The sequence below is a fragment of the Dufourea novaeangliae genome, unplaced genomic scaffold (genome assembly GCF_001272555.1).
Source record: "Dufourea novaeangliae isolate 0120121106 unplaced genomic scaffold, ASM127255v1 scaffold57, whole genome shotgun sequence".
NCBI lineage: Eukaryota > Metazoa > Arthropoda > Insecta > Hymenoptera > Halictidae > Dufourea > Dufourea novaeangliae.
In genome coordinates, this window is record NW_015373937.1 from 768,420 (window position 1) to 793,970 (window position 25,551).

At 43.7% G+C, this 25,551-nt stretch overlaps 3 protein-coding genes across 3 annotated transcripts; 2 read left to right on the plus strand and 1 right to left on the minus strand.

Moving 5' to 3' along the window:
* The first annotated feature begins 6,586 nt into the window (after positions 1-6,586).
* On the plus strand, positions 6,587-18,155 carry LOC107185363. The gene is made up of 15 exons (XM_015573028.1): positions 6,587-6,650; positions 12,895-13,210; positions 13,620-13,955; positions 14,147-14,394; positions 14,483-15,313; positions 15,480-15,662; positions 15,751-15,949; positions 16,036-16,274; positions 16,353-16,480; positions 16,553-16,823; positions 16,902-17,118; positions 17,238-17,363; positions 17,441-17,648; positions 17,728-17,970; positions 18,048-18,155. Exons 1-15 carry the CDS (start codon positions 6,587-6,589, stop codon positions 18,153-18,155), a joined length of 3,717 nt encoding a protein of 1,238 aa, XP_015428514.1.
* Positions 18,156-19,853: 1,698 nt separating this feature from the next.
* LOC107185483 (protein N-terminal glutamine amidohydrolase) lies at positions 19,854-23,647 on the minus strand. Its single transcript, XM_015573173.1, has 4 exons — positions 23,290-23,647; positions 22,260-22,413; positions 21,824-22,094; positions 19,854-21,713 (listed from the first exon to the last, which is right to left on the minus strand). The coding sequence occupies exons 1-4, from the start codon at positions 23,379-23,381 to the stop codon at positions 21,559-21,561; spliced, it is 672 nt and encodes a 223-aa protein (XP_015428659.1). The 5' UTR covers positions 23,382-23,647; the 3' UTR covers positions 19,854-21,558.
* A 629-nt stretch (positions 23,648-24,276) lies between these two features.
* On the plus strand, positions 24,277-25,551 carry LOC107185484 (isochorismatase domain-containing protein 2-like). Its single transcript, XM_015573174.1, has 4 exons — positions 24,277-24,535; positions 24,807-24,950; positions 25,029-25,214; positions 25,286-25,551. Exons 1-4 carry the CDS (start codon positions 24,407-24,409, stop codon positions 25,430-25,432), a joined length of 606 nt encoding a protein of 201 aa, XP_015428660.1. The 5' UTR covers positions 24,277-24,406; the 3' UTR covers positions 25,433-25,551.

Consider the following 25,551-nt stretch of genomic DNA (forward strand, 5'->3'; position numbering starts at 1 on the left):
GGCGAGCAACGACTGCTACCCTTCCCTCTTCCGACTCGAATTTCCGGAGCCAAGCACCGGACAACGATGGGCGAATTCATTATCTGGGCGAAGAGTTTCTCGAATGAAAAGTACTTCGTGGAAATTAACGTTGAAAATTACAATGTTTCATGATAAAATAATAATTTGCTTTTCCTATTTAACCCTTGTGTAGGCAACCGGGTACCCAGATACCCATTTTTAGATTTCCTTTCACAATTTTTTATGTTCTTGTCTAAAACAAAACATAACTGGGCGATTGTATTGTTGCGTCGAATGGGTACTTTGATCGTGATAACGGGATCTAAACGTGGTCGAAATACCGTTTCAAATGCCGATGGGAAGATAATAGGAGAAAATGCTTGGTGTAATAGGTCGAAGGGTCGATCTTGTCGAATTTTTACTGTGCTCGATCGAAAGTTTGAGATTTCCATATACCGATTTCTGGTAAATATACCCTTGACCGTCTCCTGAATTCTGACAAAATTTATTTTTCCACGATGCACCGATTAAATGTGTACGTGTTCCATGCTTCGTACCCGTTTTTCTTCGACGCACCGTACACACGTGATTCGAATTCTAGAATCAAGAGCACCGCCACAGTCCCTCTCCTTGCCATTACGTACTCCTTTTTCGTGACGGATTAGAAGATCCGATTGAAATTGCATAGCGCTCGTAATTTCGTCGACACGGATTTCCTTGCCACCGGTTCGCTTGGCTCGGAGTTTTCGTAGATCACACACGTGTTCCGCTGGTTCGGGCTCGGAGATCTTTTTCTTTTGACCCAAAGGAGAAGTTCGCCGTCTCGATCAACCGAGACACGTCACTGACGCGTGAGAATACAGAGAGGGGAGAGCAAAGAAAATCATTTTGCGCATCTGCGTGTGACTAAGATGGCAAGTAACGATTATGAGCTGTATTTCCATGCCAGTCGCTGGTTATTGTATTATTTCTCGTCACAACGAAAAGTAGCCTGCAGTATGACACCCGAAAAACGAATTGTCACCCTTTTTTCAATGGGATCCACGAATCGATCGATTGAATTCAGACTTTTTGAAAGTATTCAGATTCCAGGAATATCAGCGTCGAGGTATCGATCCTGCCACGAATAAGAGATAGAAAAGAAAGTATTACGTTATTTTTAATCGTCTATACGTGGAAATTTCAATTTGTATAATAGAATATACTTCTTTTTGAATGAATCGATATTATCCGAATAAAATTATGCCCGACTCTGCCGCCAGTCATCGTTCCGTGGGCCGAATCAATGTTGTTTGCTAATGTTGGCCGGTGAGTAAGCGGGAAAACGTGATTCAAAATACAAGCAATGTCTTTCCACGAACGGAATAGAATAGATTATCACCATTGGCAAACTACTCATCCCGAACCTGCTGGATTATTGCAGGGAAAATCTGACCGAGCACGGAAAAAAGGAATAGGGTTTACGATACGGTTGTTAACGTGGACGGGCAGAGTTGGGTGAGGCGACGAACGGAGACGTTTCGCGAAAGAAAATACGACGACGTTCCCGAAGAGGAAAACAATTGGGTTCCGTTATGCGTCGTACAATGAGAATTCGATACACAGACTAGGGGGGGTGGTTATGGTTTTGTTTCGCTGGGCAGCCGGTCGGATTATTGCTGGCATTATGGCTGTTTGGCCACGTTTTGGGAAAACCATCGAGGAACCTGTACTTTATTGGCAATTATATCAGCCTGACTTTATTTATTCAAGAATTATTGGCAATTATAGGCAAGAATTGTATAAAGACTGTAATCAGACTGTAAATACAGAAAGGAACGGTACGTTTATCGATCCCTTGAACATATAAAAGATTATCGTTGTATATATTAGGTGTATAAATTAATTCATTAATCATTTTTTGGAGGGTTGATTCGTCAACTGTCCCAGAAATGGCGTAAATGTGTAGAAAGTAGGACTGTTACGAATAATCGAATAATTCTAATCCTCGTACTATTTGAATACCTATAGTTCTAGCAAAAAGTGATGGGGAATATTTTCAAGATTAGACTGTATTTCCGTTTTTTATAAGTAAACAAAAAATCAATGAAAAGAAAGCCAGCAATTTGCACACCAAATACTTTACATCGATCTTAAAATTCAAAGTCAGCCACCTGGAAACCGCGTGGCACCTGGCAAAACCCCACAGAGGCCCGTACAGTATTTTAAAGCACAAAGAGAAAGAGAGAGAAGGAGCAACACAATGAACCGATTGTACGATCCACGAGCACCACAGAATGTGCCCACGGAAATGTGCATCTTATCGTCCGCGTTGCAACACCGCGCGCGTATTGACCCTGTCGTGAGGGCCCTCGTACCGCTAAAAATAATCCTACCCTTTAAGACTGCCGTCATAACCGCCCATCAATCTGTCGAATAAAACACAGCCGTACGTATCAAACGACTGGACGCATTGAAACGCTGGATTCAGCGAATCTGACCAGCAAAAAAACTGATAGATCCTCTTTAAGTGTTCAACTACAATGATAAAACACAGTGAAAGATACGGATAGCTGGAGGGAATCGTTCGCAATTTTTGTTTCATCGATCTTGATACCGATCGAATCGGATTTGGTCGTTGTCGGGCCTGAAAGAAAAAGGGCAGAAACGGGAAAGCGACCCCGGTGGGATCGTTCTGCGATAAAGAAACGGTGAATAAATAAAAAGCGAGCGGTGTCATAACCGGTCGAGAGTACGATGAACCACTCGCGACACACGGTCCCCTTCCCACCCCCTTCTTGGAACGACAAGAGGAATGGGACATTCCTTCGGTGCGCGTCGTTAATTACCACTTTCACCCGGGGACTCACGCGCGGCCATTCGCATGGGGCCCCGCGTAGCGTATGCAACCGAAAGAGACGGAGGGGTCATCTCGATCGATTTCGGGCACTGGCTGCTGCCGGCTAAGTCGACGGGGCCTTATTGTCGGACCCTTTTGGTTGGCCGACGTTGTTCCACGCAGCGGCACAGGGAACGCCTTCCTCGCCAAACTAGACGGGCAGACTGGTTTTTGCCCAATTTAGATCCCCCATTGTTCGGCCTGGGCTTGGAATGAAAATAGAGAATATATATCCTACCTACGGGTGTAGTCTGGCCGTGTGTCGCATAGGAAAACGCGGATGGAATGAATCTACTGGTAGTCCGAATAAAATCAAGTGGTTTCTCAAGGCCATTGAACGCGTCTGACAAACTACCCGGTGGATCCTCTTACCCGAATCTTGCCTTTGGTTAAATTTTGAAATTAAATCGCTGATTTTCAACAAAAAAATTATATATAGTCAGGTTATAAACTTGGCCAATTAAAAAGTGTCTTTTGTGTCTAATCGATGTATCGATGCATCGTATAAATTGTGTTTGAATGGAACATTGCGCAGGAATTTAAAAATGTACTTGGAATTATCGAGCTATCGACTGCGGGATGTCGGAAGTCGGCTTACCGACAGCAGAAATCTGTCTTTCCGGTGCAGGGAACACTGAATCAACTACCTTCCCAATGGCGGATCACGTCGTATTCGCACCTGTTCTGTACTGTTCAGGTACTTCTCGATTTTTCGTGGCTTCGTGATTAGTAAACCGTCTGTGACAATTAATCGTGACGCCTAGTTTCAGTTTCTAGTTAGATTCAGCGGATATTGTACGAAAGGCTGAACAATGAATGATTTAAACGGGTTACGTCGAAGTACGGTAAATTGATTTAAATTATAATATATTCTGTTCCACGATCCGATCGGGATAATGAGACGATTTTCATTCTATTATTCCCATCCCGGATGAGTTGCTTGACCGAGTAATTTCATGGACACTTGCCCAAGGGGGGCTGCTCCGTTATACACAGAAATGCAATTTTAATTCTCCACGCGGCGTGTGTTGCAACGCGGACAAGCCTCGTGTGTCTCACAAACTTTGAGCGACTAGAAAAAAGGTGCGCCCGTGTTACGTGAGGTCAATGGGTAAACAGAGAGTTTGCCCCCCTCGAAATTACACCCTCGGCGGAATTCTAATCGAAACCTTGAAAAAATTCATTGAAACAGGTCGGAGGAACAATTCAGATCTGTGACGAACAGATCCAGGCTCGAGATTTATCATTCGTTTTTCAGTAACGAATAAGGTAGCATAGTCGATTTATTTCAGCGTGCAGTAAGATCACGATGCAACCCTCCAGGGGCATCGTTCCGAAGATCAATGCTGCCCGATCAATCGGAGGGAGGGCAGCAAGTCCCGCGCATTCCAGCCTGGTTTTACCATACAGAGAAACAAGAAGTAGGAAGAGAAGTAGAAAATGAAGGGTCGAGGGGAGCTGGGTAACTACGCGGGAACATTACACACAGAGGCCATGAACGAACGATCGAGACGTTCCAGCGAAACTCCTTTTTCCGCGAGACTAATACCGGTTGAACTTTAATCAGCCAACTACTCTCTCATTAAATCGATGGTAATAGTTCTTTCCTGATTTTCCTACGCTTTTTCGAACGAAGACCTTTCAATAGGGTACACCATCCGTGTTAACATTGGAATACAATGAGTTCTAGAAATTCAGGGAATGCAGCGACAAGGAACAAATGTACAGGATGAAACAAAACAAGGGTTCATGACTGTACTAAGGATCAAAAGCAAACCTAAAGAAGATCCAACGAACGTTTTCCACAAGAACACTGAGTATGTTCTCCAGGGTCTGGGTTGATCCTTAGATCCTTGTAAAAGTAACAACCAAGTTATGGTCATTTTAAATTTCCAACATTACCAAGAGGGTCAGTGAGATTTGGAGTCGATCAATTCCCGATGCTTGCGCGTTCTGCCCCTAGAATCCCGTTAACCTGCATCGTGCACGCGCTTTCGTACGAGTACTTTTGCACAATTACCCGCATATCCACCAAGCCAATCGTGGAAAAATCCGTTGTCCGTGATTTCCACCGTGGAAAAATCCGTTTCCCTTTCGCGACAGGAAGCCTCGGAAAACGAAGGGAAAAAAAACAGTAAGCGGAGCGTACCGATGGATACCGTGCGCGGCTACAACGATGGCACAGGTGGACACGCTTCGCTGTAGAAACTGCAGGTCGGACAGAGAGAAATGGCGAGCCACGAAGCAGCAACAGCTACTATTACTGTGTCACAAACGGGACGAAAAAGAAGTTTGGGAAGTGATCGGAGAATCCCGAAAGGTAGGTCGAGGTAAAGCTTTGCCAGTCAAAACGGACTTGAAGCAGACATGGACAAGGAGGAACGAGTTCGTCGGGTAGGAGAGATGAAAAGAGAGGAAAAGAGACAGGGAGAGAAATTTTGAGGAAGAGAGGGGAGAAACAGGAGAGTCGAGTCGGACGACGGTAGAGCCTCAGCATGGTGGAAAGCGAGCCACGAAGACGTGACGTATAACCACCTCGCAGAGAATCGTAGTGTATAGTGCACCATGGCATAGTTAAAGTGGGAGAAACCGTGTATGACCGTCCTCATCGTGGTGAGCCAGTCCCGTGTGAACGACCGTGAAGCACGAACCTCGAACGAAATTCGATCGCGAGCCTTGAAGGTTTTCGTTTCTCATCCGAGTTTATTCCTTCCTTCTGGCGTACCGGTTCGATCGGGCCCCGAATCCGTTCGACCAGCGAGGTATTGTCGCGAGAATCCTGTCGTAGGAACAGAGAAATTTTACCGTAATCCAAGTCGCTAGAAAGTTTGATGTCCCATCTGCGAGGTGTTAATTCTGTGCTACACATCGGGTTCTAATCATGGGTGCGATTTATTATCGATAGTGTACGAAAAAAGTCAGTGTGATTCTGGTGTCCAGTGATTCACAAGTAGAACTACTCGGAAATCATGTAAAGGATGTCTCAGAAGTCGGTAGATAGACCAGAGTGGAAATTTAGATTTAATACGAGAACAACCGAAATCGCGTAGGACTGGCCTATCGCCTTTGCTCATGTCGTGACCGTTTCGAAACTCTTGTCCCAAGTGAAACTCTTTCTAATAAGGACACCCGGAGGTGTCTACGCGCGACATCGACCCGCATCGCGAGCCACGGTGAAACTAAGCCGATCGTTTGGGGGACTGGAAAGTTGAAGAATTTAACGAACGAACATTTGGAAAAACGCGAGGAAAAGGTGAGAAAACCATACACAGCGTTGTCGGCCGAAAAGCTGACACGCACGTACACACACACACACACACACCGGACCTGTACGCAGGTCCCAAGTAGGTCAACCGGCGTGCGCGAGAGTGCGAGACCGAATAAAAGAGACGAAGAAAAAAGGCCCCTACACGTACGGGAGGGAAGGATAGGAGGTGAGAAAGAATGGCGAGCAGCCAGGGGGGGCATCAAAGTTTCCACGATGCTCGGCGTTTTTAACACGGCATAGGCTTGCGATCCAAAATGGCGGCGATCGGTTGGCACCGTGGCACGTTTCAAACGAACGATAAAGATTGGTCCAGCCACTGCCGGCACTCCTGAGGTGATTTCCTTCGACGTGTCCTTGACATTAGCCTGGCCTTGTTCCAAGAGCAAACGCGCGGGGGGAAGGTCCCCAACGATCGACCGCAACGCGCCGAGGGAACCAGGATGGCGAGGCTCCACACGGATGGACCGAAGGTCCTGCTGACCTTTTACCTTCTGATGTTTATAGGTAAGATCACGAATCTTGCGAATTTCAAGGTATAGTAAATCCTTCGTGAGTGTTCGAAGGCATCTCCGCACTGACAACAAGAGGTCTCAAGGTATAACGCTGACTTTTTAAGGAGATTTAGCACAATGATAGAGCTTGCAATTCTGAAGCCAATTATATTTCTTTCAGCTGCATATAGCGATTAGTTTATGAAATGTTTTATGTTCAGTGCCGGGGAGCCTTCGAACATTCATCGAGGAGCTATTGTATTTTTGGAGTACATGGAATATGTTACAATTAAGCGCAGACAGTTCTGCAATCACAGGGACCATTTCCAAGTCCTCGTAGGTGTTTTGCTTGAGGGGTATTTAGTCCATCTTTACCACATTTAATTTCCTGTAAGGACTCCCCTGATCCGTGGCTGAGAGATATGTACATACATTTGGAATTCCTCTGGCGAGAGATCATTCGAGGCACACTTTCCAAGCCGACTCTCGCATATGGCCTGTGGTGCTAATGATCGTCACGGATCACAGTCTGATGGGAAACTCGACGATAGATCCTGGGGGTCTGAACGATTGTCCTTTATCCAACCAAGGCCACAAACGAGCGTTGAACGAATTATTGCCTGAACCTGTTCGATAGGTGTTTAAACCAGCTACACGGTCGAATCTTAAACCGGTATCTTGACCTCTGTCGAAAATTTCATGTCGTTCGGCGAGTTTCAAGCTGGACAAGGGGAAAAAACGAAGCAACTATGTCTCGTTCGTGGCTGCCAGAGATCTGGTAGTAATAGCAAATCGGTATACCATGTGAACGTTTTTGCGTCCCTAGTACAGAAATAGTGACTCAAGCGACGAGAGAGTAATTAAAGAGATCGAGTAATTGAATACTCGTAATTGCAGTGGGAAACTGATAACAGCCGATGATGTACCATTTCTGCGATACGGATACGTAAGTAGGTACGCATCCGGTTCCGGACAGGTTGCCCCGCGGCGGGCGCCCACCCGCTCGAGAGATAAACAATTTCCTATGAGAATCTCACGAATGCAACCGTAAAGTTTTAACCAGCACTAGATATCGTGGAATCGTGAAAAAGGGAGGGTTCGTCGAACCGCGAGAAGCTGACCTGCGTATAAATATTTAAAAGTGGAGTAAAGCTCCTCGCGATAATCATTTTTTCGCAACCATGCGCGAAGTCCATTCGGTTCTACATTGAACACACGGCCGTCGAGACACTGTTGGAGGAAAAACCTGGTGAAATTTTTAGGCGACTCGTATTATTTAACGTTTAAGCAGATACGTCATAGGGACGTTCGAGAAACGACAGAGGAGAAAGCTGACGGCATGACGTGCATTCGAGTACTGGCACGTACCTGTTACTTCGAGATTTTCACATCTCCCTCCGCTAAAAACGTATCTACGAGAGTGTCGATGATGTTAAACACATTTGTATCATTTGACAAAAATGAATAATAGGCCCTTGACAGGAAATTTTCATTTTGGTAAATTTAATTACATCTCAGGGAGTACTAGAAAGTTAATAGTTTTTTGATTTGAGCAATCTAGACTAATTCTTTTGTACAATATGAATGCGCGTATATATATACGATTTACGTGCCAGGGAGATCTACAGGCGAATTTCGACTTCGCCAGTTCGTTGACTTATGTAAATTGAACGTATCCTTGGGATCTAGGTGCGATTCGGTCCTCAAGGTTCAGTCATCAACCGGTATATCCCCTATACGGCGAAACGAAAACCTATCGAATTTTGATCAGCTATGTTCCCCGCCTAATTTCATCTCCAGTACCGATGTCTCTTTTACGCAACGGAATGAAATCTGCATAATACGGATCGCGTCATCGTTAATACCGACGAGGAACTGACGCAAAGTAACGTATACCTACACACACCGAGAGTTTCGTCACTCGACTTTCGCCGAACCGTGCGTTAGTTCGTGAAAGTGTCACGAAATCGTCGTAAGCTACAGAACGGTAAGTCGATTGGTTCACCGGGCAGGATTTTATTTGCTCCAGAATGACGCAGGATGGGATTCCCCGAAGTAAACGTCACAGGTAAACGATCAAAATTCGATGAACGATACTTTCTCACGAAAGCAATCAACTTTCGAAACCGTTCGGTCGAGTGGACACACTATGTTCACTTAAAACTCGATAGATCCTGAAGCTTCCTGGGAGCACGTGTCGATGAAGAGTGGCTAACACCTGTCGAATCTCAAAGGAGACACTTCGAATGTCGCGCATTCACCGGCGAAAAGAATAAATATTGGGCTGGAATGACGTACCGTTAACTCTGCCGTTACCGCCTCGAGAGACGGCGCATAGCTCTCGGGTCTACGGCTTCCACGGATCCAAACCCCTTCGACGTTTCTTTCTTCTTGCCTCGTGTTCGCGCTAGACGCTGTTAGAATTGCGTCACGAGGTCATACGAACCCACCTTGTGCCGTGCTCTAGACGAATATTAAATTCACGACGATAGAGCGAGATTTGCGACTTATGTTGTATTAAAGGTAGGGATCTTCGATTCTAATTTGATTCAGAAGAATGTCCAGAAGAAATAAAAGAATAGAAGAATCCCTAATCGTACAGCCCTAGTTGAGGGAGAAAATCTTGTTTCCTTACAACGCGAAGGTGACAATTCGAACAGGTCCAAGATGGCACGGTGTCAACGATATATTGGGAACAGAGGGAGCAGCTAAACGCAACGGAACAAGGAAACCCGGTCATTAATATCGTACACGCGAGATTCCATTAGCGGAATCCAGAGGCTGGTAAATATCATCGTCGTCTACATATCTCGGCCGGGAATCGATGGTATCCCCAGAGAACCGGTAATCATTTTTACGGACGCTTTGTACACAAGTTACTACACACAACTATGTTACCTCGTTACCTCGTCAGACGCGGTGTTTACCGTGAACCTCACGCGATGTCTCGTATTTTCTCGAACTCGCTCGCCTATGAAGCGGAAAACAGTTTTCCCCGCCAAGGGGAATGAAAAATCCGATAACTGGTGTACAGGGTACCACGACAGGCTAGGAATAAAAAGGATTAACCAGTGGTAGGAATGATACTCTTGCGTTAACAAAATTCGAAAGAATCGACTAAAAAGATTCCCAGGTCGTGAGATTTTTCGACGGTCGGTTAGGTTCGAGTAATTATCTCGTAAGTATTTTAAACGAAAAATCGGTAGTTTGCGAACGATTCAGGACACAACGAAGTTTCGAGGCTGGTCAGGAGGAGGCTGCATTCCTTACACGGTGCGACAGAATCAACCATGCAATTCACCTACATTCTCACGGCGGCCCTATATACGATTGCTCTCACGTTGAGAAGGTTATAGTGTGTTCAGGTGAACACCGTTATTCGTTCACCAGCAACCGCCTTGTAATTATTACCTCTACGACACCGAGAGACCGAATTCGAAACGAAAGTCCTCGTACAGAAGGTAATCCGACTGGTTCTACACGGAATCTATCGAATGGAACCTCCTGTCGTCACGCAATCTCAACGACGTGAACGATTAATTAAGGCTGCTTGGAACGATAAATTTCCGAAGGATAATTCGATATAATTTCAAGCACGATCGATGTCGTCGACACACGGAATACATCTGATAGAACTTATTGTCAATTTCGTCGTCGTTACGGTATCAACCACTAATTTACCTAGATTCTCACGCTACCGATCTTTCAGAGCTTCGAGTACTAGGTACGCACGTACTTTAGGAAACCAATGTTCTCCACGTTCTCTCTAATGTCAGGCACAACTGAAACCGTAATCTCGACCGGCGATAATAACGTGTCCTCGACGCCGTAACAACAATACCCCTGTATTTCCATAATGGAACGAGGAAAACTGAATTAAAGTAAGCGTACGCGTATCGGTACGCAAAGATAGCTGTACATAATCCAAGCTCCGTTTGAATTTTATCGTCGATGAATTGTTGGATGTTTATAATGAACCAAGATGGGTTTCTATACCCGAACGACTATCTTATTATATGTTAAAAAGTAAGGATGGGTTTTTCGAAACGTCGAAATCTAAGAAAGTTTCGAAATCTTACAAAATTTCGGATTCGAGAATTTACAAGAGGTCCCAAAAGCTCAACTATTAAAAAGTCGGAGGCGTCGACGAAAGAACAATTTCAAAATGTTATGACGGTGTATCGACGAAACGTTTCTGCTGTTTCCACGCGGGAATCGGAGAGGGAGTATCGAGAGCATGATGCTCGGCGAGTAGAACGAAGCAGCGGTTAACTTAATTGTAATAGCGAGCGGGGCAATTCGCTGAAAATCATGTCGCTTCGTGCACCGCCTAACGAGCAATTAGCGATAGATTTAGGAAAATGAAAATCGTTGCTTCGCGGTAAAACCTTGCCAGCCGTGTTGAATAACCATCTCGCGGTTCTTTCGATTTATCAAGAAATTTGAATATATATTACCGTAGCTAAAAAAAAGGCAGGAAAGTTACGTAACGTTCATGCTTCTTACTCGATCCATCCGGTATAATCGTTAATGAATAATTAATTATCGACGAGATACTGTAGCGAACGCAGCGAGCCATAGTAATATAAATTATACAAAAGCTGCTTGTATCTTTGCCGCGAAGAAGATATAACGAGCAAAGGAAAACAATTAATTCTTGACTCGGCCAAGGGGATAACTTTTTGGAGTCAAACAGGGGGGCTTTGAAGTAAATCGAAGGAGTCTCGTTAGTCAGAGACGTACATGTTATCTCGTTAACGACAGAAACTGTCTCTCGAGGCAAAGTATTCTCGGGATGGGTCGGTCGAAGACGGTGAAAGGTCTGAAAAGGAAAAAGTCCGACAGGAAAATGATACTATAATATGCACGCACTTTCTAAGAAACAAAGTATAGTCGTCGTACCACGGCCGGCTAACTTTCGACAAGATCGAAACACGTCCGTTCGTCTGGTGTCTTCTCCGGCGATCGAACCGATTAAAATCATCTCGGTTAGTATTCCAGGTTTCTACGCTGATATTTGGGACAGCAGATTGTTTATTATCGAATCGCGATCATCTGTAGAACCACAATTGTAGTTTCACTCAAATTGCTTCGCGCGTCGCTGAATTGCTGCACGGAAAGCCCCCGTCCATTGTTTCTATCCCCGTTCGGCCGCGGAATTTTAATGCTGAAACTGTACACGAAGACCGCCGTATAATATTTTTGCGCACGCGTCGTCTCTAACCAGTTGGAATAAAAGTGATATCGAGGTAATTGCAAATACCCAGATCGCGTGATGCAGAGACTGGGCTGTCAGAGATAGAAGGTAGAGAATTCGAAACTTTTCGAAATGGCGAAACTAATCCTGGAAAGAAGTTAAAGATCGCGAATTCCTCACGAGCGATCGAGAAGAATCTACGCGATGTCGACGAACCTTTTTCCTTCGTGAAAGGGCGGAACGGGGCGATGAACGAGAAAGAATACAGAGAAACGAGCAGAGAGAAAGAGAGAGAGAGAGAGAGAGAGTAGTAATTTCATACACGTCACGTCCACGGTTGGTCAAACCACTCGATACCGGCTTCGAGAGAATGTCAACCGTTCGAGTACCGTTTTCATTCCCGATCGGCCATGGATCTCGATTTTTTGCGACTCTCGATCGCGACCCTTCCACGGCCGTCTTCTCCAACGCGACGTTTCTTGCGGATCACCGTCGATGATTTAAGTAAACGATCCGATACACACTTGTCAAATCCGAATAAAAATATGTAGTCCCATTAAAAAAACAAACATAAAGCAACAAGAGAATCGGCCTTCCGTGGAATCGAATCGGAATGAAACATCCCTAATCCGAATCACGTGGCACTCTCTTGTCGATTCTGTGCCACGGAGAGAGAGAATTATGAGTCCGAGAGAAGATATGCTTTCGATCGATCCGCAAAAATGAACGAACGCGAAACGGGACGAGGGGAACGTTCGAAAGTACCGTTCGAGGGGAAATCGTGTTCGTCTCCGTTGAATCGAGCCGGTCGACGGGTTACTCACACGGACGTCGTCGAATGTCTCATTACCGCCATTTAATCACGATACAATTATCTACCCCGCTTGTAGGGCAATTACGGGTCTCGGTGCGCGATGAGGCGCGCGCGCTTCTTTCTTAAACTACGCCGCTTATCCCGTAAGGCGTCCGTCGTTTTCCGTGCACGAGCTCGTTTGCAAATTTATGCAAAGCAGACGAACAACACGCCTTTTCTGAATTGCCTTGTCTAACCTGTACACAGGTGTGTCGGCTATCCAAAACGATCCGACGTCATCGCGTTCCTCCCAAGAAGACATAATTCTCAGCGGCAGCGCGTACACGGGACCGGAAAGGACATCGAACGTGTACCACCGTGATGGATCGCCGACGTTCCAGAGGACTGTTCCAGCATTTCAGCTGGAAAGCTCGAAGAGTGTCCACGGTTTCGATAAAAACGACGTCAGGTTCGAAGATAATACCGGGCAAGAAGAAGCTATCGACGAACTGACGACATCCTCGAAACACGTCGATCATATCGACGGTAACAACATAGAGGTGAAACCGGGGGAATATTATCGGTAAGTCCGTCAATCTTCTTTTCGTCCTGTCATTATATTTTTGTACTATTATTTATTTATTTATTTAACGGGCAACAAGCCGTTTGGTATACATGTATAGAGAGGGGAAATGGGATTACGAAATTATAAAATCAAGGAAAAAGAAAACGAAAGTTGTTATCCGAGGTGTGGAAAGAACCATAAAAGTCTAGCTGATCGGTATACAGGTTAATATAGAGTTCTGTGAAATTCCGCAATACCATTTAGTATCTTGTGAGCAAAACTAACATCATCTGCATTCAAGAGAGTAGATTTCAGCGATTGTCAAGTCATCGATCGTCGTAGATCATTGAGCAGAATACCATTTATTGCACGTGGCTTACAAATCTCCACCGATGCTTCATACGTTTCTCTATGTCTGTACCAACAGTATAGCCCCGACGACAAGCGAATCCATGTCGGGGGAAGGACAAGGGGCTCCGCAGGGACCAAAACTCTTGTCGGAGCCCCATCAGCTGGTTGGAGTGTCGCACCAACGGGCACAGTACCTGCAGGCGATAGATCAACAAAGACAAGCTCGCCAAGAGACACCGAGGATCTATAGCGAACACGCTCCGCCGCCCATCCTGCAAACCGCCACTGCAGGACAACGTCAGGCGAATCCTGATATACAGGACATCATCACGGGGATCGTGAAACTCCTGAATGGGAACGTGAATGTGGCTGCCAACACGGTCAGACCTCTGCGTCCGATTCAAGCAACCAGGCAAGTGAATATACAAGTTCCACAACTTACTACAGTAAATCATCGATGACTGTTCAGACGTCATCTCCACAACTGGAGGAGGTTCCCCGTAGAACCAGTCAAGCATCTAGTGGTGGGGATGACGTCTGAACGCTCAAAGCTTGTATTTCCTTGTTTTTTTAATAATGAGAGCGTAAATTTCCTTTTCGCAGGATAAATAACAGAGGTCCACCAAGAATTTCAGACGTTCCACCTCTACCACCAGATTTTGACACTCCTGGTATGAATCCTCCTCCTCCGCCAGATCATCCTTATCCGTTTGAGAAACCACCAGCTCCGGAAAGACCCGTTGTTAATCAACTACCACCGGAACGACCTATTAGACCGTTCGTGAACGGAATACCGCTACCAGAACAGATTGTGCCCCAAGGAAATCGCCCGTGGAACTGGAATCGTCCTGGTAATGATACTAATTTCGTTTGCTTTTCTTTCTTAGGTTTGTTTCTTGATCAGTTGAATATCAATTTGTCCCTGTTACGTGTGTTCAGGCGGCAATAGACGACCTATCCCACCGTATAAACCATTACCACCATCCCTGGATTCTACCTTCCATCGGGATAAGGATCAGAACGACAAACATCCAGATAAATCTCACTTCGGTCTGAAATACGAAGAGGAACAGCCAGAGGAATCTTCAACGAAAAAGGAAGAGAACGATCAGAACGAGGCCACTACGAACAGTTTAGAGGATGCCATTAAGATCCTCGAGGAAAATAACAATCAAAAGGATAAGGAAAACTCGAAGATCCCTGATGCTCAGGTGTCGAATAAACATCAAAATCCGCCGAAGGACAATCGAATAAGCAACGAGAAGACGTCGACGGTTGGGTCAGAACATAGTCAGCCTAATCATGTGACTGACACGAAGAACGAAGATTCTCCGAAGCCTGTGATACCATTGGACATCAAACCCACGAAATCGTCGAAGATCAACGACTATGGAGATCCTAGTTCGGATGTAAATAACGATAAACCTAACGTCGTATCGACGTTCTCCAAAACATCGACGAAATCCTTTTCCACGTCAACGTTGAACATCGAAACCAGCTCTTCAGTTCACGTAATTGAACCGACAACGACGAAAACTGTTGTTCAGCCAACGGTAGCTTCTACGGACACCACTGCAAATAATTCACCGAGTTCATCGATTACGACAGCTTTGCAACCAAGCACGTCGACTGATTTCGACAGCTCGACGAGTTCATCGAGCGTTCCAACCCCGACAGAAAATTTGCCTTCGACTTTTACAAAGTCCCCATCGATCGTCGAGAAAACTATAATTCACACTCCTGCATCCAACACATTCACAAAGAATTCAGGTAAGGGTATTCGTTCAAGAATCAATTTTTCCCATTCGCCGTGGCAACAATAATTCGATCTATAATGAATTTCTCCCAGTGGCCTCCGCCAATATGTATGGTTAATTGGTTTTCTTTGTACACCCCGCCTGACAGAACCGTCATGGTCAATTAATTCACTTTGTAGCCCCGACGGATCGGTATGCTTACCGACCCCGACCTGGAATCGTCCTCGACGACACCTTGGATTACACAGGATCCCAAGGACTGGCTACTCAACGACCGTACCCGCCGCCGAGGCATCCACCTCTCGGTGATATTTTTGATGTCACGGTCTCGGCTATCCAAGGTCCCGGCGGTGGAGGCTCCGGTAAACATTTACACGTTCAATTACACAAACCCCCTCTGCGTCAACAGTTTTCCTGTATTTCTTGCTTTTTTTTTTCTTCTTTGATCAGGGGAAGGTGTCAGGGTGCCGATAAACGCGGGAAGCGCGGATGTGATACTAACGTCTGCGGTCGAAGGTCAGGGATTCGTCAGCATTGACGGGAAAAGAACGTACTTGAATCTCTTCGAAAATTCCGACAGAACTTCGACACATGTACAACCGCAACCTCAGCCTACGAGGACCCAGCCACCAGCCGTGGTTGGTACAGGGTTCGTGTCTCTTGAAAGTTATACAGTAAATCCTCGATGAGTGTTCTAAGGTGATCATAACACTGTTATAATTGTTTTTTATGTAGATTTGCAGTTCCGCAACCTGATCCACCGACAGTCAGTCCAAGACCGACTGGACCAATTCGACGACTGACCTTTCATCGAAGACCGACTCAACCCCCAGTTCGAATCGACACCTGTATTGTAGGTGACACGAGCACCTGCGACGTCAGTCAACACGAGGCTTGTGCCACTGTTCAAGGAGTGTCCGCCTGTCACTGCAAGCCAGGATACGCCAGACTACAGCATTCGTTGCCTTGCAAGAGTTCGTAGAACCCTTAGATCCATCGCAATTAATCTTACTTTCGCAGACGTATATTAAACTGGGAATTTTTGTCGACAGAAATTATCAGTATCGTGGTGTCTATGAGAGTGGACAAGATCTACGACAGGAAGGTCGTTTGGGATCGAGGATTCACCGATAAGGACTCCGAAGCCTATCAGACTTTAGCCTACGAGGCGAATCGAGCTGTGAGTGAACGCAATTCTAGATAACAGGACGATGGAAATGGAGGTTTCAGGGAATTTCTTTATGTTTCTCAGATCGAATCAGCTATGTCGATGACACCGTTCTCGGACGAGTACATGGGCTCTTTGGTGAACGGCGTGTACCAGGGTGACGTGAGCCAAGGGCAAGGGGGTGTCTTTGTTAATGCAACTCTGAAACTCACTTACGAGCCGAGAACAATTAGGCCGAGCTTAGCAGGGGAATTACAAAGACACCTGCTCGGCGTTATTCACAGGAGGAGCAATAATATCGGGAACAGTGCCCTGTACGTCGACAGTCCACCTGGATCTATATCAAACTTGCAAGGTATGCATGAAAACAACTGTACATATATCACCTCGATTCTCAACTATGTACTGATTCTATGATACATCGTGTTCAAAGACTTGGACGAATGTGTTTCGTCGGAGTTGAACGACTGCCATTCGTCAGCCAGTTGTACGAACACTTGGGGCGGATTTACGTGCGCCTGTAACCCAGGATTAAAGGATCCCCACAAGGACGATCCCAACGAGTCTGGTAGGACTTGTATATCGTGTCCCTCGACGTACTGTAATAATCGAGGGTCGTGCTCGTATCAGGGCGATCACATGCAATGCACGTAAGTATACCAATAACCAATAAAGGTCGTGCAAGGGTTTCCAAGACCCTTCCAATGGTTTTTTAAATGATCACTAATGGCCCTCCAAGAGTTTAACGGTCAATTAATTTTGTTCACAGGTGCACTGGAAATTATTACGGTGCTCAGTGCGAGGTCGACGGAGAGGTTCTGGGTGTAGCTATAGGAGCCTCTGTAGCAGCTTTAATAATTATAGTTTTAACGCTCGTGTGTCTGGTCATGTGGAGGTACGAATAATCATCTCTAGCGCGTCCTGTTTTAGTTAATCAACACATTTTTATATGACCGTTAATCTGTGATACAGTCGAAGATGGTCGAGAGAACAAAAATCGGTTGGCTCACCGGTTTACGGATATATTCAGGGCGGTATTCCTGGTACACTACCAGGAACTCTGGCGAGGGTGGGATCTGTCGGTACACTGGCTTCCGTAAAGCAAGGACCACCGACCAATTTGCCACCCTATATGTGGGCACACTTCGGGGATCACATGGCAACTGCCAATGTATACGCGGTAAGTGGTCTCGATTAATGGATAAAAATCGTCAGAATTATTGATATTTCGAAACTATTGAATTCTTCTCTAATTATAGACGGAGCCCATGGGACCAACTAGACCGAGTTCAGCCATGTTCGGCTATCCACCCATTAACGTCCATGGAACGTTACCACCTGTCCCCCTGCCAAGACTACAGGCACCGCCAAGATCAAGACAGAGACACCAACCAGATCCAGACAGCTCGGATTCCGAGCCGCAGGACAAGGACAGAGCTGATCTGATCCCCCAAAGTAGCGGCTTTCACGTTCCCAGGCCAAAATCTAGGTCATCTTTAGCCGTAAGTATTGTCGACTCATTTTTTAAAATGCTATTCGAAAGACAGCCTCGAGAACAGAGATTGCTTCTGTTTTTCAGAATCAAAGCGGAATCTACAATGACGTGGAGTACGACCAAGGTGACGTGCACCATTTATCGAAAAACAATATCCCGATGTCCACTTACAGGCCGTACTATCGAACCTGAGGATCGAGGAAAAGTTAATTTAGTTATTAATTGTGACTTGCACCGGTTACTCGAATGAAACGAAAAGAACTGATAACCGTGGACTATGAATGTCTTAACTGCTGTTTAATTTGCTACTTTCGACTAAGCTTCTAATCTAAATAAGCGCATGGAAGTCTTTTATTGTTGTGTTTATAGTAATTCGCATCGTTGTATTGTAAGTCAGTCTTAGCATTTACTTAAAGCCTAGTTACTTATTTGTTATTGACTAGATATTTATTATTCTAGCTCTATCCTGAAAATAACGTACGACTTAAAACCCCCCAAAAAAAGATATTGTGGCTGTTTTATGAGAACTTATCAAACGAAGGGTGCATACTGACAGACTAGTATTAAAACTATTGCTCCTTTTAATTTTAATTTAGTTGAATACTCGTATTGCAGATAGTTATTTATATCGTATGGATCAGCGACAAGTACCTTCGAACACCTGATGTAATTTGACAAGCTGAATGGCTTTGGTTTCTATTTCCATGGCAAACTTTCCGTTACATTTTAAACGTCATGTGGCTGTCATAATATTCTCGACAACCAACAACAATTCAGCATACACGTCATATTACATATGCTACGCAAACTTTAAGAATTTACCGCTAACTAAGGATCCTCAAGTGCAAAGGATCGTTTGTGGGACGTCGAAGTATTGTAATTCACCATTATAACTTCTGTAATTGTACATTATATATTTTTGCAAATTGAATACAATATACATTTGAAAATCCATGCGCGTCATTGCTTCTCTCTTTTTTTTCAACTCTCCGATGCCTAAGGTACGATTTGAACCAGTGTTGAATTGGATCGAACGCCGAAATTCTGTGCGCGTAATGAGCAAAAATGTTAAAACCACTTTGTGATTATCGTTATAACTTCAACAGACATCGAGTTATATCTCGTTACGAAGTCGAACGGATATGATAGAAAAATCGACTGTGCGGTGTAGAAAGTATCGGTCAACGCTTAGTAATTCCACAACATTAACATTCAACGAACGGAACTTTTCACATCGCGTCGAAGGAAGAAACGAAAGTGCACGCCTTAACATTTGATCACCATCTCGGAAGTATGTATCTCATTCTCGTATTTTTTTTCTCATTTTCATTCGTCGCGCTCACTGTATCAACGATAATGGTGGCACCTGATCGAGGAAGAGGAGAGAGGATCTCTGAGTACATGACGATTCCTTCGTATAAAGTCTGAAAAAGTACATTCATAAGATTTCAAGCTGAGACAAATGGAGCGCATCCATTTTAGTTTTTATAATAGCTTATCGTATACTCGAAAGACGAAGTTCATAAAGAGGCTTTTTTCCACCGTTTTATATGTATATTCTCTCGTGAACATGCGGGTATCGTGACGAAATATCCGTGATCCTCAAAGTTATTTCGCAGAATCAGAATGACAAGAGAAATATGTCACCGTACGTCGACAAATATAGTATGTGTATAATAAAACATTGTATAATTCAACATTCTCGGCTAAAATCTCTTACTCGTCGTATTGAAATCGATATAATATATAATGAAATATATCAATATAATAAATATGCAATATTGATAAATATATACTATATACGTATGTATGTGTATACAATAATAATAATTTCTGACATATTTAGCAATATTTTGAACGATAGAGAGAGATTAGTTCTTTTTTCCCCGTTTTTACTATTCCGGTGATCAAAGATATTATTATAATCTAGAAAGATCGGTCCCAAGTTTATTCGTATATATTGTACGACGCCGGTGTTCATGCGAAAGCGACGAGGACTTGTTCCGTGTCGTGATTTATGTCCGATTATGCAAGAAGTATACAAGATGGTATATATGCGAATCGGAGAGAAACACATTTCGATGATAAAAAGACAAAGAGAACTAGTGAGAAGATTCTGGAAGGCAAAGAGTGGACGAAATCTTAAACTATCGACAACGACCGACGGTTCTTTCTATTCTTTAATGATTCATCCTTCTCCCCGTTGAAACGACGAACCGACGGTCTCGATTGCGTTCGCTCGTCGAACAAACTTGTACAATAACCTCTCACTGTAACAGTTTCAAGGAATATAATATCGCGTAACAGAGACGAATAAGTCACTTTCTTCTCCAAGTTTTCGTTGTTCACCTGGAATCCAAAGGATACACGCATTCGTTGACTCAAAAACGATCCTTCGATGTGGACAATTGGTCGTGCAGGAGGCTTTTACGATCCCCGAAAATAATTCCCGTCGACGAGCGAACGCACGGTCGTTAAGAATCAGTTGTATTTTCTTTTTCTTAGTACAAACAGTAGACAAGTATAGCTTGTAGGTATTCAAAGTAGAAAGTGTAAAGTATCACAAGAATTACAATAATCGTAATAATTACAGTATTTCGCAAAGACAAAGTTCTTGCCCTTACTATATCGACTGCGTAATAATTAACGAGCGCATTCGGTCGCGTCTGTGCCTAGAACGCGCGCCAATAGATATCTGTATCATTGAAAAACGGTATGCTTTTCCTCGAAATTCGAAGAATTATCCGCTACAAATACAATCAGTCTTTGACGCAATAATGATAACGATATAAATACCATCGATAGAGCAAAGTCGTGACAAAGATTCATTACGAATGGGATGATAGAACGTACGAAGACGAGGACGCTTATTGAACCACAACTCAAAACTTGGAATACGGTTGATCGTAACGTGCTGGCACGAAGACGGAAAGGTCTCCGCGACGGTGTCTGCAAAAGAGACTTTTTAACAAGATGGGAAACAACCATATTTTCAGCATAGCCTAGAAATACAACAGGGTAATACTTATTTTAAGATTATTCGGAAAGAAAGCAGCGCAGCACACGTGATCCGCCGAAATTACGTAATCGCGAGCTTGCGTATCGACACTGACGACACGAACTATTTTCTTTTTCTAGCGATAGATTTGTAAGATTTTGATTTCCATAGAATTACGAACGTTTTCTTCTGGTATCGAATTTTGTGCGTAGCACTCAAGACAATAGTTAAACAGGGTTGTTGGGTCTCGACTAAAAATTCTAGGATTACAATTCGAAGACAAGAACGAAATATGGAAAAAAGTATACGATTAAAAGTGAACGCGAGTATTCGTAATCAGGAATGTCTCGGAGAAATTAAGCGATCCGGTTCCAGTGTATTTTTGCCGGTACGATAGAAACGCGGCTGCGGATCTTGAGCGATTAGCAACAATTAAACGTGAATATTATTATCAACTTTTGACCCCGGTGATTTCAGCTCGCAAAAAGTGCATGCACACCCGCCAATTCCCTTAGGCCATACAATTGATTTTGAGACAATGGAAATCGAAGCGAAACAATCATTTTTACCCTGCAAAACTTACTTATCCGTATACACTTAAGTCGGTGTCGCTTGTGGCTGAGGTGAACGAGGAGCCGTTGTGTTCGCGATCGGCCTATGAAATCGGTCGAATAATTGCTCTAATGTCAACACCACCCCGAACCCAGTTCCTGGATCCATGTTAATAAAGGAATCCAAGTTGTCCTTGCACGCTAGAAGAGTTGCAAAATATGTCATGTAGACTGCATGTTTTTTGTTTTTTTTTTTTTGCACCCTTATCCAGGGTCAAAAAAATCGGCTAGCCTAAGTCCATTGAACATACTTGGTATTGAGATCGGCGGATAATCCGGCGGCGTCTTGATCCATGTGCCATCCTCGCGTTTCATATGATGCCGATCGGACGCGAACTCTCGCAAATACACGCTGGCCGGGATCACTCGGAATCTTCTGTGAAGCTTCGGTTGCACCACCTCGTCCGATCTAAACGTTTCCATCGCGTATTTCCAGAAATGCGTGGGAAACGGCAACGCGCTATCTAAATCGTACACGACCGCCCTTTCGTCGGGTGCGTAGATAAGGATTACGTGGAAGTCCTACGGGATACAACAAATAAACACGTTGTTTTTTCTTTCCCCCTTGGAAAGACGTTTCAATGAAACAAGAAAAGCTAAGATTAATGGAGACACTCTGCGGCTTCTTGGAGTGCCTTTTTTGTTGTTTTTTAGTACACACACACACACACACACACACAAACTAACCCAAAGTACAAGCTTATCGTCGTCCCTTCCTGCCCGTTGTCGCCAAAGCGGTACCCTACGCCAAGGGTTGCTCACGAAAGCAACATAGCAATGCTGTAATTCCGATCCGTGTCTCGTGGCTACATCCTGACACAGCTTCCACACATTTTCCTCACTAGAATAACATAGTTGATTCTTGCACGAGTTCGAGAAAACGGTTCACTTAAACAACGGAAATACGATGCAACGATATGAGCGGAGATGAAAGAGGAATATAGAATAACCCAAGAATCATCCTTCCCTGATGGAATAAATTGAAAATTTCGACAAATTCGATATTTTCAAGTTATCCACCCGATGAGCAGAAAATTTAAACAGAACAGTGTATAGAAGTGGAGAACGCAGGTGTGCGAATGAGTCGAAGCGAAGAACGTTAGTGAAACGTGTATGCAGGCAAATACATGGAAAGTTTACGAAATTAAGCATGGCGTGAAAAGATTGGTTAATACACAGAGACGATGGATGATTCGATTGATAACATGAAACTGACTGAAAGCTTTGTGGAAACAGCTGATGGAAATGAGGGACCTGGTTAAAAAAAAAAAAAAAAGAGGTTGATTAAGGCTGGTATATGCCGGCGTATATTTGTTATTAAACAAAAACCGTCGTATAGGTATACTCGCGTTAGGCGAAGCACGCTGGTATGCGAATTATCTGCTGATAGCGTGCATGCGTTATCGATCGAAGTAACGTGTACATTCATGTATTTCCTTCGCTGAACAGAGGGGTAAAATCGTGTGAATTTTAGGTAAGAAGCAGAACACGAAACGCGCGGGACTTTTTCAAAAGCCGAGCAGCAGACGGTGCACTGTGATTCGTGAGTGTTTCATACATATTAAAGATGGCGGCAGCATATCGCACTGCCGTCTCTGTGCCACTGCAACGTATCGATCCGTCACGGGTTATACCGCAATACGACACGTTTATTTGTTCAAATCGATAATTTCTCGTGGTTCTAGAAAAGTCGGCCTGTATCTGGCTGTACACTTACCAATAACAACTCGTGTATACGCATTCTGATGCGTTTGGGAAAAGCTGGACCAGCGGCTTCGTGTGCCCGGCCTCACGAGGCCCCAGGGCCATTCTTTGTTTATAAACTCGGCTGCTCGCTCAAACTAGCACAGACCCGATGAATTCTTGAACGAAAATACGGGGCTCTCGTGATATTAAAGATCGTTAGAATGTCTGCGATTTCGGACCCGATGAACCGTACGCGTGCATCATTACTGATTCACCGGAATAACCTGATCGAGCTTTACCAACTCAAAACGAACCCGTACATCCGACCAGCCGGAACAACATTGTTTGACTACCGATATGCTCGCTGCTGCCGCTCTATGTGGCCTTCCTAAACCCGACTCGAGTCGTACCTGGGACACGCGGATAGCAACGCGCACGCGTCAAATGAGTCGATTTAAACGACTGAACTGTACTCCACGGAAAACTTGCAGGAAAATGTATGCGTTTTATAAACTCTTCCCGTTGCTGTACGCAATCATTTCACCGTGTAAATCTCCTCCGTGGGGACTAAAATATAGGACATAAAAACTACACAATTACGTTCATTTCTTCAAACATTTTTAGCTCATCGCAATTGGTAGTAATTTCTAAATACTACATCTAAATACTCATACTAGTACCTCGGTTACTCTATGTAGGTACACGCGTCTTGCTTGTGTTTGAAATGTTCTTTTTTGAAAGCATTAAGTTGTATCTAATCTCACAGAACATACATGTATATACGCTGTATGATTTCATGTAGAACCTCATGTACCGGTGCTACTGAGTTATCATTTGTTGCTCTAAACTCTAAACAAATAAACAATTATCGCTATGCCCCGATACGCACAATTATATTGCTTGCGCATCAAGAGGGTTCAGTCAAAATCGATTAAGTGCAACATATCTAAACTTAGTAATGCCAAGACTGACCATGAACTTTGAATATCGCAGAAATACATCACGTGCGTCACGACATGGGACCAAGTAACTCAGAGGGTTGAAATTCGTAGACATTGCGATAGTGACCTCCTTGACTGATTTTCTGTGAGACAAACGAACACTATTTTGAATTCTACCTTAATTTTTTTACGCATTACTGTCGAAAAATGGTAATGAACGCTGCCAGAGCAATCCTCAAACAGGGGAAAAGCGCTTTGCTAATATGCGACGTCCAAGAAAAGTTTGCTAAGGCTATGCTCGAATTTGATAAGGTCACGCAAAACTCGGTAAAACTGGTAAATATACAAAAATATCATATGCAGTATAACTTAAACCTTCTCAACCTTCGTATACTTCTATTTATACTTAATATTCAAGGTTATGTATAAAAGTTTATACACATATAATTTCGATTTTCCAATTAATCATAAAAATATCTAAAATTTGTTTGGACAATTATTTGTATATTTTTGAAAAAAATGAACGTTTATAAGATAGGCATCCTATATGCAACATTTCGCTGTGAAACTACCTACGCATAGGTTAAGTTGTACTTAATGTGCGCAGATTGACGCATTAAAGCTCTTAGAGGTCCCGATATTAGTTTCTGAACAAAATCCAAATGCTTTGGGTAAAACAATTCCTGCATTCGATATTTCTGGTGCCAAAGGACCGTTCCCAAAAACTCAATTTAGCATGTGCACACCTGAAGTAAGTATAATATGTCCGTCACTTCACGAAAATTGTGACATTTTCAATTGTTTTCGTGCTACATGTTGAATATTTCAGATAACTAAAGAACTTTGTACAATTTGTTCCGGTCAAAAACCAGAAGCAATTATCCTAATTGGTCTTGAGACCCATGTATGCATAGAGAATACTGCAATTGACTTAAGACAGAATGGATATGAAGTGCATACTGTTGCAGATTGTTGTACTTCACGTACTCAAGAGGATAGATTATTGGCTTTAGAGGTAACAAGAATGTCAGAAGTTGGTGTGACCTTCAAAAATGGACTCAAATTTAAGATATATTATTTTTACAGAGGATGAGAGGAATTGGGTGTCATATAACTACCTCAGAGAATGTTATTTTTAAATTACTGGCAGATGCCAATCATAAAGAGTTCAAAAATATTCAGCGTTTAGTAAAGACACCAACCTTGCCTACAGGCCTTACCTCAAAAATATGAATTACTATGACAATACTTTATTATGCCATAGTTAAGTCTTTACATAATAATTGAATATTACATAAAACTATTCTGTTTTTGTGATATTTTGTACGAATTTTGTTATTAAATTTTTAGGT